The 17,352-nt window shown below is 40.7% G+C and overlaps 1 protein-coding gene across 1 annotated transcript in view; it reads right to left on the bottom strand.

The window, feature by feature from the left end:
- Positions 1-10,163: 10,163 nt before the first annotated feature.
- The window catches only part of DAPK2 (death associated protein kinase 2), a 91,685-nt gene continuing 84,496 nt past the window's right edge, over positions 10,164-17,352 (bottom strand). Inside the window, exons 11-12 of the mRNA XM_066592286.1 lie at positions 16,319-16,402; positions 10,164-13,010 (exon numbers count right to left, since the gene is read on the bottom strand). Coding sequence (XP_066448383.1) covers positions 12,930-13,010; positions 16,319-16,402 — 165 coding nt within the window. The 3' untranslated portion in view covers positions 10,164-12,929. The remainder of the gene's footprint in view (positions 13,011-16,318; positions 16,403-17,352) is intronic.

Below are 17,352 nucleotides of genomic sequence, written 5' to 3'. Positions count from 1 at the left end.
GCCGGCCTTTCAAACTCTGCGCCATAATGCAGGAGTTCAAAAGAAAATATATATTCCGCACATCATTAATACTATAATCCCAATAGTGAAAATAAAAACACTGCAAAACAGTGATTATCACAGCCACATAAGGGGAGAAAACCACATTCGTCTAAAACGGCCTTCATTTATAGCTTCTTACTATTGTTACACTTTTATTTAATTTTAGAACCTCCAAATCCTGATTATTATCAGGGTAAAAATGTTATTGTCAGCCCATTTACATTTAGCATTGTTCGAGTTATTTTACTTTGTCTCTTGTTGAGTGAAAGAAGGTTTATTAAAATGACTTCTAATTGGAATGGTCTAGAAGTTTTTTTATTTTCTTTTAAGTAAAGCCGGGTTAGCTTCCACTTTAGTACCATTAGTTGAAAAGATAAGCTTGCCTCTGGCATTTTAGTATACAAAAATAAGGTTAGACTTTCAGAATTTCATACATGTAGCCAGCCATTATCTAAGGAAATCCATTAAAATCAGGCTTCTTGCTGACAGTCTTCGACTGACAATGTTATCAGAAGATAGCAGCGAACTGAGAAAGCTGGTTAATACCAGAAAAATCATTTTCCTGTCAAACGATCTGGGAGTTTGTTTATGCATGAAAATACAATTGTGTCAGTGATATTTAGCGAAATCCTGATGGTCATTACCGAATTTATAAATCAGTCTGACTGCTGACCTCTCCCCACCGACCAGTACGCAGCGCAGATGCCGAGGGGAGAGGTCAGAGGTCATAGACTGCCCTGCCGTCAGGGAAAGGACCTGCAGTCTAGGTGAGTGGAATGACTGTAGGAATGCTGTCCAGCCCAAGGCCAATAGGAAGGTTACAATTACTACTGGGAATACTATGGGGGTCACTTATTACTACCTGTGCCAATAGGGGACACTATTATTAATGAAGCCATTATGGGGAGCACTATTACTACTGGGACCACTATGGGAGTTACTATTAGTACTGGGGCCACTTACATAAGGGACACTTACTACTGGGGCCACTATGGGAGTCGCTATTACTATTGGAGCCACTAGGAAGGACTCTACTACTACTGCGCCCACTATGGGTGTCACATGTTTAGACGGGCATTAGCACATTTCGGTTGCATGTTTGCGTGACCAAAAAGCGTTTACACTCGTATTTTTTGGCTGCTCCAACATGTTTTTCTGAGCTCAAATACACTGCTTATTTGCTAAGGCAAAAAATAATGCACCATTGAAATAGTGTACAAATATCCAGTGAATACACAGTTTTCCTGCATATTTACTGTGTATTTATGCCAGCCCATTTTCTTCAATGGCGTGTTGTGGTCCGCAATACACAAAATAGGTGATGGCACGTATTATTTCACGCGATCATACATCACTCAAAAATATACTCTTATGTAAACAAACGCATTGAAATAAATGAATTCTATTCACTGCATATTACACGCGCAAAACTTGGGCGTGTAATACACTGCACAAATATGAGTGGGTGAACAAGCCCTTACTACTGTACAGTGTTATATTTACAATCGGCCCTTTGAAGGCAATCATAAGGCTGATGTGGCCATCAGTGAGAATGAGTTTGACATCCCTGCTCTAAGAAGTTTTCCAGGACTTTAACATTAACCTGCAAACCTATTCCAACCAGACAGGTGAAGAGCTGTGCAAGTGCTGGGTGCCCTTCATTGTTTACTTAGGCCGCTTGCCCACGAATGTCTCGGATTCCGCATTCGTAAGCCGCAGTGCAATCTGGCCCTGTGCTCAGCCGCCGACCCTGCGTACCTGTCTTTAGTCATCTTCATCTGTACTGCATTTATTTTTCCAGCGCCGTTGCTAGGCAATGACGTGGAATCCACAACCTGCCACAATGTCAATTGCGGATGGGCTGCGGATGAGTCGGCTTCCATTGACTTCATTGGACGGCGTCTGTGCAGACACCGCACAAAAATAGAACATGCTGCGATTTTTCCTCCACTCACGGAAATTAAAATTTGTTTCTGCGAGTGTGCCGGAAGAACTGTTTTCTTATAGCACGCTGTGAACGGTATTTGCTGCGGAACCTCGGTGCTGATGCCAACTGCGGATTCTGCAATGTACATCCATTCGGCCTTAGGCTCATATGCTATGCCTTGTACACAAGTTCATCTTATTCAACTGAATGGAACAAACTGCAGTGCCTATGTAAACAACAAAGCAAGCACTGCGGTCCCGTCACCCTTCACTGTGCCAATTGGCAGGGGTTCCAGAGGTCAGATCCAGGCATGCTGCACTATTTCATCTGAGATTTTATGCCGGATATGTGCCAGAGGTTCTGACGCAGATAAGAAGGGGGCATGCAGGTCAGAATAGAATATTTTAGTAAGATACACATAACATAATACGTTACCAATTGTTGTTTCTGTTGTTCTTGTAATAAAGAGGTTGGCATTCACTTCTTGCTATTACCAGTGCCTAAATTTGGCATCTGAATTAATGAAAAGCAGTTTGCTCTACAGGTATGTATTTTATTATTCTTGGCTTTATGTTCTTGCACATGGAAAAAAATGATTACTTGAGGTCTGAAGCTTAAAATACATTTACAAGGATCAGTTGGCACAACTGATGAAATTGTGTGTCCTAGTCATCTTGTTTTTGTTTGCATCTAAGGGTGACCTAGTACAGATTTAGAGCGATGATGATTCCTTTGCCAGCTGAAAAAGGAACAATGTAGAAGGTCACTAGAAAACCCAAAATCTCATTAAAAAAAAGAATAAAACAGTTAAATGTTTACTAAACTTTCAAGATATTTTGCATAGATTGTAAGCTCTTGTGAGCAGTGCCCTCACTCCTTTTGGTTAAAATGTTTATTAGTTTAACCCTTTGCAATCCAATTTTGGATTCAGGGTTTCCTAGGGGGCTTTCTCTTTCTGCCATTATACAATGGTGCCATCTGCTGGCTAGAGCCAGTACTGCGATGTGGGACATGATGGAGAGGCCCCCGACAACAGAGCGGCCCGTAATTTACAATCTACAGTAGGACGTCTTCTGACATTGGAGCTGTACAGCCTTCAATCAGAATGTCTTTATACGTCAGACAGTGGATTGGAAAGAGTTAATACTGTATGTAATGTCTGATTTTGTCTATTCATATATCTTATCATTTGTAAAGTGCTGCAGAAATGTTGGTGATATATAAATAGAGGTTATAATTCTAAAACAATAGTACAGGCAAATATAAGAAACTTTATATTTGTTAGAGAAAAAATGCTTCTTGCTGCACTTCCTTCCACCTGCCCACATGCCTACTAAAAACTCTTCACTCTGAATTTACAGCTAAATCCATCTTACGAGACGTACTTTTAGATCACTGACAGGTCAGAAGACACACTGCACATAGAAGGCTATGAAAAGGAAGGAAAAACCAAGGAGAGAGTAAGTGCAGTTAATAGTGTTTACTGTCTCACATTGCTCAGTACTTCTATATAATGTTCTCCATGCTGCAACTGCTTCTCTATATATGAGATATTGATAGTGAACAGAATCTCATCGTCTCTGTGTGTAGTGTATGGGAAACCTCGTAGAAGCTAGTCTCCATCCACAAACTCAGGGAAAGCTGAGAATTAGAGATGGAGACTGTAGAGAAGAATGCTGCTGAAAATGAAGGATATGAGTCATACAATAGCCAGCAATATTGTTAATTATGTACACACACAACAGCTTATTGTGAAAAGTCACATGAAACAACAGGTATGATTTAAAGAGATTCTGGCACCATCTTTTTGCACCCCTCTCTGAGGGCAGTATAAGGTAGTGCCAGTCACACTAATTACAGTGATGTGCCTGCTGTGTGAATCAGTGCAGTATTTTGCAGAAAATTACGTTAAATCAGTAGCAGCACATGCATAGAGGATTACTTAAAGTAGTCCTGGATATCCATGAGCTGCAGGCTATCTACACCTACCCAGCCCTCCAGCCATTGATTGACTGCTGTCTGCTAATTACTGTGCATAGAGAGACAGAGCTGCCAAGCTTTGGCTGAAGGGCTGGGTGGGTGTGGCTAGCCTGCAGCTCATGAATATCCAGGACTAGTTCTCTGATTGGCTGCTACTAATTTAAAGGAGTTGTCCCGCGGCAGCAAGTGGGTCTATACACTTCTGTATGGCCATATTAATGCACTTTGTAATGTACATTGTGCATTAATTATGAGCCATACAGAAGTTATCAAAAGTTTTATACTTACCTGCTCCGTTGCTGGCGTCCTCGTCTCCATGGTGCCGACTAATTTTCGGCCTCCGATGGCCAAATTAGCCGCGCTTGCGCAGTCCGGGTCTTCTGCTTTCTTCAATGGAGCCTCTCGTGCAGGATGCCGGCTCCGTGTAGCTCCGCCCCGTCACGTGCCAATTCCAGCCAATCAGGAGGCTGGAATTGGCAATGGACCGCACAGAAGAGCTGCGGTCCACGGAGGAAGAAGATCCCGGCGGCCATCTTCACCGGTAAGTATAGAAGTCACCGGAGCGCGGGGATTCAGGTAAGCGCTGTGCTGGTTTTTTTTTAAGTCCCTGCATCGGGGTTGTCTCGCGCCGAACGGGGGGGGGGGGGGGGGGGGGGGTTGAAAAAAAAACAAAAAACCGTTTCGGCGCGGGACAACCCCTTTAATGCAACTTTCCAAAACTACTGCACAGATCCATGCAGTAGACATATCACTGTAATCAGTGTAACAGGCACTACCTTATGGAGCTCTCAGTGGGGGCTGGTAAAAAATGGTGACCGCCTATTTAAGCTAAGTGTGAAATTCTAATTTCTTGATGTTGGATCGCCCATCATATCGGAATAGATGTAGTGTTTTTAGTGTGAAATAATGTATTCACCACTGCCTTTAACAAAGTCAAAACAAGTGGCCCACAGAGCCCATTCTGAGTGACTGAAGGCAGGTGGAACAGTAAGGCTGCCTGTCCACGGCCGTGACGGAATATCGCTGACAATATTCTGCCGTGGGGAGGAGGGGGGAGCACTGACAGGTCTCTGCGATGGGCTTACCTAATATATAGGCTCACCGCGGCTAATCGTGGCAAATTGCAGCATACCGCGATTTCAATCTCCCAAGCGAAGAATCGCTATGATTCTCTGCTTGTGGACGTCGGGATGCGCTATCCATAGTTCTCCTATGGAAAGTGTGTCATGTGAGGTCTGCAGGCGATTTATTGCCGCCGATCTTGCAATGAAAACTCACACATGGACAGGCAGCCTAAACTGTTTGAGCATTGTACGATATAGTAGCTAACAACAGATTTATCAATGAAAAGAGCAAGCTCATAAGTATTAATAATTCTATAGTTTGAGTCAGTATTTTCACGTAAAAGGCCTTTTAATTCTGCCAGGTTGATAACTATTAGGAGTTTGCAGACTTGTATAATGTAAGAAGGTCTCTTTTGTATACTTACTATACATCTAGCCATTTGAGTAGCGAAGCGGTAAATGTTCTGGTGAGTTAAGAGCTCAGCATTAATGGTGAAGATTCCAAAATTAAGTAACGGTGGTTTCACACCTTCATTTTGGGTCCTTTTTAAGACTGATCAGTTTTTAACTGAATGTGGACTGATTACAAACTGAAGCACAACTGATGCATGCATGCAAATACCTTTTTTGGAGTAGAGTGGCTGATTATTCGAAATGCAGGTCCTTTCACACTCTACAAGTTTCATTCTGGGAGGTTTGCCAGAACTCTTCGTCCAAGCCAACGCAATTCACACAATACACAATCCTGGCTGGTGGGTGGCAGCTGGGCTTCTCTGCCCCCTTTCACTTCTTTTGACTTCTGGGGCTTTGCAGCTTCTCCCTCTCCTCCTCTTCCCTAGGTTTCTCCCTCCCCCTCTAAGGGTCCAGTTTGATTCAGTTTTTTATTTATAAAAACCCAGAAAACAAAGACTGAGGAACAGACGCAGATGTAAAACCACCCTGCAGTTCCCGCACTATCTGCCAGTGAATATTGCGTGAAGATCATCTGACTTTTCAGACCACTGTGCATGCGTATTCTCATAGAAGTCTATAGGATAATGGACACATAGCAGTCTGAAATGAGTCAGATTTTCAAATTGTGCGCGATCTTCACCGGCAGACAGCGCACTGAGCAGGTGAGTATAAAAAACATATCCCCCAGCTTCCTGTTGCCTCCCCAAACAGTACCATAACGTAATTTATGGTGCGGCTCCAATGTGAGAGGTGCCATTTAAGTTTACCTTTCATAGACTCACATTCATAAATATTGTATTTATCAGTACATTACTCAATACTCCAGCCAAGGAATTATTAAGCAATTTTCCCCACTATCCAGCCTTAGCATGGCTTCACACAAAGAGTATCTGCAAGTGAATGGGGTTCAAGAAACGCCAAATGCAGTATAATAAATCTTCACCAGATATATTTCACAAGTATAATTTATGTGTTACACAGTTTTACAAAGGATTTCAGCCAGTGCAGATTTTGTCACAGATTTGTTGTGGATATGCACCTGCATTCCTATTATCTACATACTTTCCATCACTACTAATATTCTGCTAGGCATTGCAGCAGGCACAATTGGCATTCCTACAAGGTGACTGCTTTTTAAAGATAAAAGGATGATACATTTACCCCTTTCATCAGGTCCACTGCTCACTCAATGTTGTGGCACTAAAATAGCAGGAAAGCTTTGTTTACCCCAAACATTACATAGACTATTCAATTTGCATATGATCAGACAAGTGCATGAATTGTATGACAGTGTAATGATTCACACTACACACATACCTATGTATACAAACAACATAAAAAATTAATCTCTTTGGCTTAGGACTCAGAGAAGGCTTTTGACAGGATCCACTGCGGCTATGCCTTCAATACACTGAGGAGGTTTGGTTTCAGAGAAGATGCAATTCGTGTCATCCAAGCCCTGTATTCCAACCCCACGGCAAGAGTTCTGGTAGATGGTACTATGTCTGACCCCTTTGCCATAACTAATGGGACAAGGCAGGGTTGTCTGCTTTCCCCGTTGCTGTTTGTCGTCATAATAGAGCCACTAGCGGAAATTATAAGAGCTTCAATGGAAATAAGAGGACTCCCTTCAGTATAATATTGGATTGTTTGCCAGTGATATAATCCTGACTTTGTCCCACCCCCTGGAATCATTGAGGGCTGTCCAAGCTATAATAGACCAATTCAGTAAAGTCTCCTTTTATAAACTTAAAGTGGGGAGAACACAAATCTTGGGCCTAAATCTAACTAGAGATCATAAAAACATAATTCAAGCAGAATTCCCTTTTAGTTGGCAAGAAAAAGGCTTCCCATATCAGGGGGTTACCCTAACAGCCCCCCTCACTGACAAAGAGAAAGAAAATTACCCTCCACTTATAGTCTCTTTACAACAAGAATTAGACCTCCTATCCAAACTGTGCCTAACCTGGTTTGGCAAGATAATGACATATAAAATGAAAATTTTACCCAAGATATTATATTTTTTCAGAGCGTTACCAATTCCGATTTCCAGACACAATGCAAAGACAGCTGTCGAATTTCATTTGGGGAGGAAAGAAACCCTGTCTAGCTCTAACGATTCTAGCTCTCCATGGACGCACAGATGTACCCAATATAGAAGCATGTTACAAAGCGACCACATTAAATCAAGTAAAATTCTGGGTAAGCAGAAGAAATAATCCATGCTGGGTGGACATGGAGGAGAGATATCTGATGGGAAAAACACTTAAATCATAATTTTTTGCTGCAACTTTAATGACTTTGCTGAATATCCGAGAGATGAGATTGCTTACAGAGGGGCTCTCTCCTCCTATGTTAGCTACAGTAGAGGCTTGGCAGTCTTTCACCGAAAGACTCACACCCTACGATATTATGCAGAAGTCCTCTATAACCATCGAGGCCCTAGGACATGTTATACCAAACTTAGATGTGAAAAATTGGAAGACGTTGGGGGTTGATGTGGGTGGATGACCTGGTTTCTACCAATGGGGTGAGGCATTTTGACTTGGTACAAACAAAATACAATTTGTATACCAGTGATAGATTTAATTACATTAGGAGCAGATCTTTCCTAAATAAATTCTATGTTTACAATATGGTATTCCCACTTGAGATTATACAAATAAGATTTCTACAAAACCGAACTTGAATAAGACAGAAACAAGACGTTTCTACGATGTGTTAATGGGTAACCAAAACCTCACAAAAAAATCTGCTTTGCTCAATTGGGAAAAACAACTAGGAGAAAAACTTCCTTTGGAGACATGGGAAAAAACATTCAGATCAACATTACAGTCCACAAGAGGTGCAGCTATCTTAGAGACACAATTAAAGATGCAAATGAGGTGATATTACTCTTCTTGTTGCTAGCCAAATAAAAGGGGGAGACGGCCTTTGTTGGATAGATTGTGGGCAGAAGGGCTCACTGGCGCATATATTTTGGACTTGTCCGAAGCTGGTAATTTATTGGGGGGGGGGGGATATATGATCTGTTACAAAAAGTACTAAAAACAAAACTTCCAAAAGACTCCAAACTTGTGTTATTACTAGAGATGAGCGAACGTGCTTGGCCACGCCACTTTTTCGCCCGAATACCACGATTTTCGAGTACTTCCGTACTCGGGCGAAAAAATTCGGGGGTCGCCGTGGCGGCGTGGGGGGTTGCAGCGGGGAATGGGGGGGAGAGGGAGAGAGAGAGGGCTCCCCCCTGTTCCCCCCTGCTACCCCCCGCGCCGCTACGCCTCTTCCCGCCCCCCGGCGCACCCGAGTACTTTTCACCCGAGTAGTGAAGTACTCGAAAATCGCGGTGCTCGATTGCGAAATCGCCCTTAACGAGTACGTTCGCTCATCTCTAGTTATTACTGATAAATCTCAATAAGATGCCCCAACCCATTAGATATCTAATAGGACATTCCCTAATGATGGCTAAAACAATAATAGCAAAACACTGGAAGTCCCCTTTGCTCCCAACATTAGAGGAGTTTGAGAACCGGATGGTGGAGCATTGCTTATTCGAAAAATGGATGGCCATTCGTACCAACTTCATTCAAAACTATAGAGGTGTGTGGGATTTGTGGTTAAAATTCTACCAACATTGGAGCTCTCTTTAATTTTGGTTAGCCGAGTTATAATTACAATATAATTATATTATTCTAATATAATTATAATAATTATTATTATAGTTATATTTGTTAATGTTATGATTTAAGTCTGAGTGACATACAGATTTATTTTATTTTATTTCATGGCTGATACCATTGTGTAAAACCATAATAACAAGGAAAATGAACCATAGGAGAAGAGTTGGGAATTGTAAATATAGATGTAATGCATTGGAAATTACAAATGTATCTGTATATAACCACACCTGATTTGTGGGTTACTATGCAACATACTCCTTGTATTTCCTCCTGTATTTCTCCAATCAAAACATAATGTTAAAAAAATGAATCTCTTTGTAGAACACTATTTTCTTTCTGACATCACTAACCCTGTTGCTTTGTACTTTCTTCCCTTTAGAAATCGGGAGTTCCACCTAAGTTATAATAGAGGGTGGAGCACCACACCCAAGTATGATTAGAAGCCACCATATGGGATATTTCACATGAGTCGGAATTAGTCCGCGCAGACATTTCTGCGTCCAAACATTACCCCTATGGGACTTCAATTTACTTCAAAATCACAAGATTAAATTCTGCAGCGGAAAAGCTTTTCTTCTGCAAAATTAAGGGTGTTTTGTGGAATTGTTGAGGATTTCTAACATACAGGAGACGTAATTCCGCAATTAAATTCTGTGCAAAAAAAACGCAATGCATTCCTTGGAATGTGTTCCGCAGTAAAAAAATGCAACAAAATCTGCACTAATTAACAAAATCCGCACTTGTGTTGCATCTTGCGGACAAGTCCGTCCCACGTGAAAGGTCCGTAATGGGTTTTTCATGGCAATAACAACGTGAGGGCTTATTCAGCTGTGCGTATACCGGCCGGGTTTTAACTCCCCGCCAATATACGCTGTCCCTCTCTGCAGGAGGACGGCACGGGAGCAGTGCACTGAGCTCCCGCCCCCTCTCTGCCCCTCGCCACTATTTGCATACATGTCCCATTGCAGACAGTGGCGAGGGGCGGAGAGGGGACAGGAGCTCCGTGCACTGCTCCCGGCCCGTTCCCCTTCAGAGAGGGACAGCGTATATCGGCCAGGCGTGAAAACCCAGCTGATATACGCACGTCTTAATAAGCCCTGAGATTGTCATTATGTAATCCATTAGTAAGGCAAAATACACTATGTTTAAAAAATGGGAATAAATACTATATACTGGACTGCTGCAGAAAACTATACCAAGGGCTCACTCACACGAGCGTATGATGCTGTGTAATATACAGTATACACAGGGCATTCAGACCTGTGTTTTTCTCATGCACGTATCACTCGTGTGATAAAAAAAACACAACATATTCTATTTTGGTGTGTATTCCGTGCATTATAGGCTATGGTTGTTTAAAAAAAAGTAAACGTGTGTAAACAAATATGCACATAAAATGCAGCAAACACACGCCCTTGTGAGTGAGCCCTAATACTCAGAACTCACCATAAAGAGATGACCTTTACATCACACTAGCAGGTTGCCTCTAACTACATTGTCTCTTATGGTGTCAGTTATTGCTTTGATCCTAAAAAAGGAGGTGTAACATCTTCTTCCAATCTGTGAGTTAAAGGGGTATTCCCATCTTAGACACGGGGTCTTAAATTTCCTACTGCGAAAACCAAAGTCCTCAGACCCCATTCTGTCTCACTTGAGGCGGCCATCTTAGTATTTCACGTAACGCCAATAACTTTGATGGGAATTACAAAGACAATGAAGCATTGCGAGCTTGGCTCGGCTATTTCTATAATCCTTCCTACCTGTGCATTCAGTCGCAGCCTGGGTGCAATAGCCAGAAACCACCTCAACAGCTGTCATGGGCTCAAGTGACTTCCATTCTCAAGACAGGCATTTATGGCATATTTGATGCATATGCCAACACTTTTGAAGATAGCAACACCTGTTTAAAGGGAGTCCGTTAGCAGTTGTGCCAATGACAGCACTGTGTAGCGGCAAGAAGTAGGGCTACAGCATTTCTTTGTGCAACCCGTTAACATTACGGTTGTTACTAAAGTCAACTTTTTTCCCCATCGCACGCTGCTGCAGGTGCTCTGGACTCCGGGCGTCTGACTGAAGTGTTCTCCCTTTCTGTCCAATGAGCTGCGCCACAGCTCTGATTGACATCTGTATAGTGCAATTAGGAGACCACTACTGCTTTTACGTTTATGCCAGAATACGCCAAATTTTTATTAAACTGGGTGTAGTTTGTCTGAAGGGGTTGTGGCTGCCCCAGAATGCTAGATTCACTTATATTTTTTGCAAGAAAGTAGTAAATTATACCAAAGATCTACTTTAGCTCATAGTTTGTTAGATTTCTCTATAGGGGCAAGGATTGCCCAAGGGGCACCTAATGTATGAAGAGACAGGCACTTCTTTATACATTAAGTGTACTTTGCACCTTCAGAAAACCAAATTAAGGGCGAGCACCCACTGGCGTTTGCGTTCTCCGCGGGAAAAAAACGCAGCGTTTTCGCCGCGTTTCTCGCGTTTTTTCCGCGCGTTTTTCGCGGCGTTTTCCGTTAATTTCCATTGACATTCATGGGTGCATTAGGAGAAAAATAGGGACACATATGCAACTGACAGTTCCTATGTTAAAAACGCAAACGCAACGCAAAAAAAACGCCAGTGGACAGGAACACATGTTATCTCTATGCCTGTGCAGGAAAAACGCAAAACGCAGGTAAAAAAACGCCAGTGGGTGCTCGCCCTAAGGCTGGCATTTAAAATGTCGGTCCTATTAAATTTCCCCATGGTGTATATGAATTATGCAACCTGAGGTGAAGTCAACCATCAAGGTGCATATGAAATTGGATGGGGCTTTAAAAAACTGAAGTGGAACTCAAGACTATCCCTCTTTGGTCCCTATATGTCCTTATTTTTGACCTTGGAAATAAATCTGCATTAATAAACTTTCCATATTGCTCCATAAACTATCTGTATGGTTGCTAACTGTATCTTAGACCCCAATGTGCATATTACTCCATCATATGGTGCAATGTGTATGATAAAATATCTATAATATATGTATTATGAATAAATATCTATATTCCAATTATTTTTGTGCTAATATTTAAATTAAAAGCTTTGGAAAATGGAAAAATGGATCTGTCATACAACGAAGCATTAAGTGTCCCTCTTTGATCATTCAAAAAGTTGAGAGCTATGGAACAAAGTCAGACATGTTTAAAAAGCTGAATGGAGAAGAGCCTCATAGAATTCTCATTATGCAAAAAGGCACCCATAATTGCCAATAGTACAGAGATGGAACAACAAGTCTCCATGAATTATCCTGAGTACAAGTAACCGATTGTTTGTATATGAACCTGTTCAGACGGCAGATTTCATGGCATATAGTTATGCAGAGATGTAGTAAAGCAGGTTTCTGTATTTACACGTTTAAAAGCAATATAAACTATTAAAATGATGTAACAAAGACTAACACATTTCTACATAAAACACTTTCAAAGTAATATGAATGATGCCATCAATAGTAATAAAACTACTGCTATGTGCCCATTCACTTTAATTACTAGGGCACGGCAACCATTATAATGTAAACCGTTCTGCTCATACAAGTCCTTTATAGTTAATGTGTGCAGGTGAACATACAATTATGGTTCTTTGAATCACATCGTCTCCTGTGGGGCAGTAAATGCTAAAAGTGCTGCATGAAAGTGAATATATTCTCCAATGTCATCTGAATGCACACCATCCTGCATTGTCCAGACGTATGGGCTGTGGGAGCCCTCCATCCACTACTCTCCGGCTCAGAAAGCAAGCTTCTCAGGATACACTGCTCCTTCTTCTGCTCTGTACCACTTGCCTTTTATTTATATCATCCTCGGCATCACTTTCACAGTTTCTCTAAAATGAAGCATACAAGAACATAAATTTCATTCGCTGACACATGTATTTCATGCCCGCTGCAAAGTAATCATTAAAATGAATATCTTCATGCCTACTCTACTACAGTACGAAACTGATGCTTTATCTAAAGCTTCGAATCTGCAACAGCTGCTACCTACATAAGGAAATAGGGGGATCCTTCAAAGAAAAACTGTAGATTAAAAGATGCCAATCTTACTGTCATAATCCGACTTGCTAAGTCACACCTACTCTTAAAAAGTTGCACGAGTGATACATAACTGAGAAAAAAACATTTTTTTGCACAAAACAATAGTGATATTTTTCAGTTTTGCATTGCTTATGGCACTTTTTAAGAATTGGGTGTGGCTTATTAGCAAGAGGAGGCATGGCCATCCTGGCATGAAAAATTAACTATAACTGGCATTAAAGGGGTTTTTCAGGAAAATACTATTGAAGACATATTATCAGGATAGGTCATCAATAGTTGATCGACTGGGGTCCGTCGCTTGGAACCCCAACCGATCAGCTGAGCGGCGCATGCTGTCAGAGCCGCATTAACACAGAGGTCAGAGTGTACACCTCCGCACCGACCTCCTTATAGTGGCCGCTGCTTGTAACTGCAGCCACGGCTCCCATTGTTTTTAATGAGAGTCGTGCCTGCAGTTACAAGCGCTGGCCACTACACGGAGGTCGGCGCGGAGGCTTATGCTCCGACCTCTGTGTTATTGCGGTGCTGATAGCATGCGCCTGCTCAGCTGATCGGTCAGGGTCCCGAGTGACGGACTCCGGCTGATCAGCTATTGATGACCTATCCTGATAGGCTATCAATAGTATTTCACTGGAAAACCCCTTTAATTATACCAGAAATCTTCAGCTCATAGCTGACATAGATTTCTCTTTTTGACGCATTGATGGCCCAAGATGCACCAAGTGTATTAAGAGTTATGAGCTTCTTAATAGATTTAGTACATCTTCCTACAGCGATGTTACTATGAAGACCGGTATATAAAACATCAGTGATAATAAGTCCTCCCAATATTTACAAAGACAGCAGAATTTTTAATACATTTTTATTAAACTGTAATATATTTGGACTGTGGCACAGCAACACTCCAGTGTGGTGGACCGGTGGCAGATGCAGACGTCGATGCTCTTGGGATTTGCCTGTTTCGCCCACATCCACTGAAAAAACCACAGCGGGAGCCGTCTGTGACCAACATCCAACCTCCTACTGTAATAGCGGGTATCAGTGAGAACACGGATCCCCTCTGATAACCGCTTATATGCCACGATCAATGTATGAAGTTGACAGAGAGCACTCCCTTTATGATATCATTGGCTCTTCACCATGAAATCGTGGGGAGACCGATGGATTGTCATGGTGGCTGGACACCAGTCTTTGACATCCGGGTCTGCCAAGACCTGTCACAGGTAGTAAAAGTTATAATTCAGTGCAATACAGAAGTACTGCAGTGTATTATCTGAGCACTTTGAGATCGCAGGTTCTAGTCTTTTACAGGGATAAAAAATAAAAATAAAAAAAGATAAAAATAGTCAAAATCATATTTAAAAAATAGTAAAAGCCCTATTTTTACAGATTTTCCGCCTTTTCTGTTAAAAAAAACACATTTGGTATCGCCGCATCTGTAATAATAACCCGTAGAATAAATTGAACACACTTATTATCCCACTTGGAAAATGCTATTAAAAAAGCAAAAAAGTTAGAAGAATTTTTTTTGTTCATTTCACCTTCCAAGAAACGCAATAAAAGATATTAAAAGAAAGTCATATGTACCCCAAAATGGTACTAAAAAAACTACAGTTCATCATGTAAAAAACAAGCAATCAAAGAGCTCTGTCGAAGGAAAAATAAAATGTTATGGGTCTTCGAATGCAACAATGTAAAAAAAATAATCCAAAATAAAGAGATTCTATTGTGCAAAACTGGACAAACTTATACAAATTATTATAACTTTGGTATAGTTGTAATTGTTATCATAATTTACACTGCATAGTGAACACTGTAAAAATGTTTTAAAAACAACAGAATTCATGTGTCTTTTTTCACTCTACCCTTCAAAAAAACTAATAAAAGCTATACAATACATTATATGTGCCCCAAAATTATACCATTAAAAACTATAGCTCACCACACAAAAAACAAGCCCTCATATGCCTATGTCTTTGGACAAATGAGAGTTATGGCTTTTGAAAAGTTGAGATGAAAATCCCAAAAAATCATCAAGTTCTTAAATCTAAATAAGGCCGCATCACTAAGGGGTTAATCAATGCGAGGAAAATTGTCACTCTTTTGTTTTCAATAACTCATGTACTGAATCTGTGTACATATAGTAGGTGAATATATTCTACTTGGCCAAGTTCAGTCTACACTGTGTTTAAATTTTCCTCTAACTTCTCAGAAAGTGATACTAGCCTGAAAGGCTGATTACAAAGCATTATTTATGAATTCTCGTTAAAACGCTGAATTTCCACTGGTCAAACTGACCCTGTTGGGTTAGGCTGGCACACAGAAAGATCAGAGGAGAGGTCGACAGATAGAGGATTGCAGCAATCATCCTACACAAACCACAGGTGGTTTAGACATGCTGAGGATAGTAATTTTCAGCTAGTAATTGAGGTAGCATGAGCCAGTTTAGTGACATTGCAACAATCCTCTCTTCTGCTTAGCATTTCAGATTCAACCACTGCAAATGTTAGTGCAGTGTAAAGGAAGCAATAAAAAGAAGGCTTAAAATACAAGAGTTTATGAGGCTTTGGTTCCACAGCAGAAATCTTTATGGACTGAATATTTTTAAAGCCTGAGAAAATGAGACCTATAAAATATGAATACAACCCGGCATCATTTCATGGAACATTTACTAATAGACCAGAAGATGTGTGGGTGTGTTTTCTTCTTAAGCAATTAGAAGCAGTTTTATGATTGAGTTTTCAATAAGGGACTTTCAATCAAAATGCACTTCTTTTAATCATATTTGTGAAGCCTTACAAACTTACAAAGTGACATCATAAAACCAGCGATTCTCCATTGCCTTATATAGTCTAGATCTACTATTCTGTATTCACTTAATGTGCTCTGCAATGCAATGTTGGAGTGGTGATCACATGAAAAATGATGATCATCAGTGGGATGACTAGACTAGACTAGACTTCTATTGCCATAGATATTGTTAACCACCTGAACCATTTTTCAAATATGTATGATGGCCGTTACACCTCTAGTGCTAAAATTGATCAGTTCTGGCCAACGGAAAGATGTGGGAAGTACAAATATAAAATGAAATTACCAGTGCATTCTTTTCTTCGTTAAGAACTTTCTTCTTAAGTGAGCGACTCAGGTGGTTGCAAAGAGATACTACGCTGTACGAAAGCTGGGGATGGAAAACGCATATTAACAACAATTTTTAAAAAATTCATGACATCATTAGGCAATATCATATCTGTTCAAATGAAACAGAAGTGAGAACATTCGGGAAGCATTCAAGAAGAATGGGCACCAAAAAGGCATGAACTGGCAAAGTCACAATTGTGTAGAAGTTGGGTTTCCAGACATCTTCAGTCTATGTATATTTCAAACATTTTTAGTTATAATTTCACGTAGATCTACATTCATTTTGTTACTGGACTATTGTTCAAAGTGAAGTTCTAATTTTGGAGTCAAATTGTGAGCCACAAAACTTAGTATATTTTCCAATACAGTGATTCTAGACTCACTTTTACAGAAGGGATGGCAAGCTCAGCCTACTGGTAGATATTCTATGGGTAAGACAAATCAATCCATATATACTAGGCAAAGTGTACATTATAGAATGCTTCATCCTTCAATGCACTAAGGTTGTATGAGGCAAGAATAAGAGTACACATTCCATGGGAATAAAAAAAGAATTTAAAGTGGTTATCCGGCATATAAAAAAACCAAAACAGCGTATACCCTCCTCTCCTGGCTCCCTGCTTCTCTTGCGCTGCAGCTCTGTCCTCTGTGTCCTAGTCTGCTAAAGCGCCACCTATCTGCGACTTTTATTTTTAAAAAAAAACTTTTTTTTTCAATAAATGGCAACTGCATTGTCTGAAGTAGCCATTGTCCGAATTTTTATGCATTTCACCAACCCTGTACTAGTGAGGTCATCCGCTATATATCACCATAAAATGGGTTTACTATTCAAGAAATGCTTAACTTTTGTTAGTGTATTACAAGCCAAAAGAGAGAGCTTGGTGCTGATCACGCAAATTCCAATGTATTTCTAGTTTTGATATGTTTTCTTTTTTACATCAGTTCCCAATTCTTTTGTGAAACATAAAATTATACGGGATGTGAGCAAAC

This window comes from Eleutherodactylus coqui, chromosome 2 (genome assembly GCF_035609145.1).
Source record: "Eleutherodactylus coqui strain aEleCoq1 chromosome 2, aEleCoq1.hap1, whole genome shotgun sequence".
NCBI lineage: Eukaryota > Metazoa > Chordata > Amphibia > Anura > Eleutherodactylidae > Eleutherodactylus > Eleutherodactylus coqui.
The sequence above is the reverse complement of the archived record's forward strand: the minus strand, read 5'-3'. Positions and strand labels throughout refer to the sequence as shown.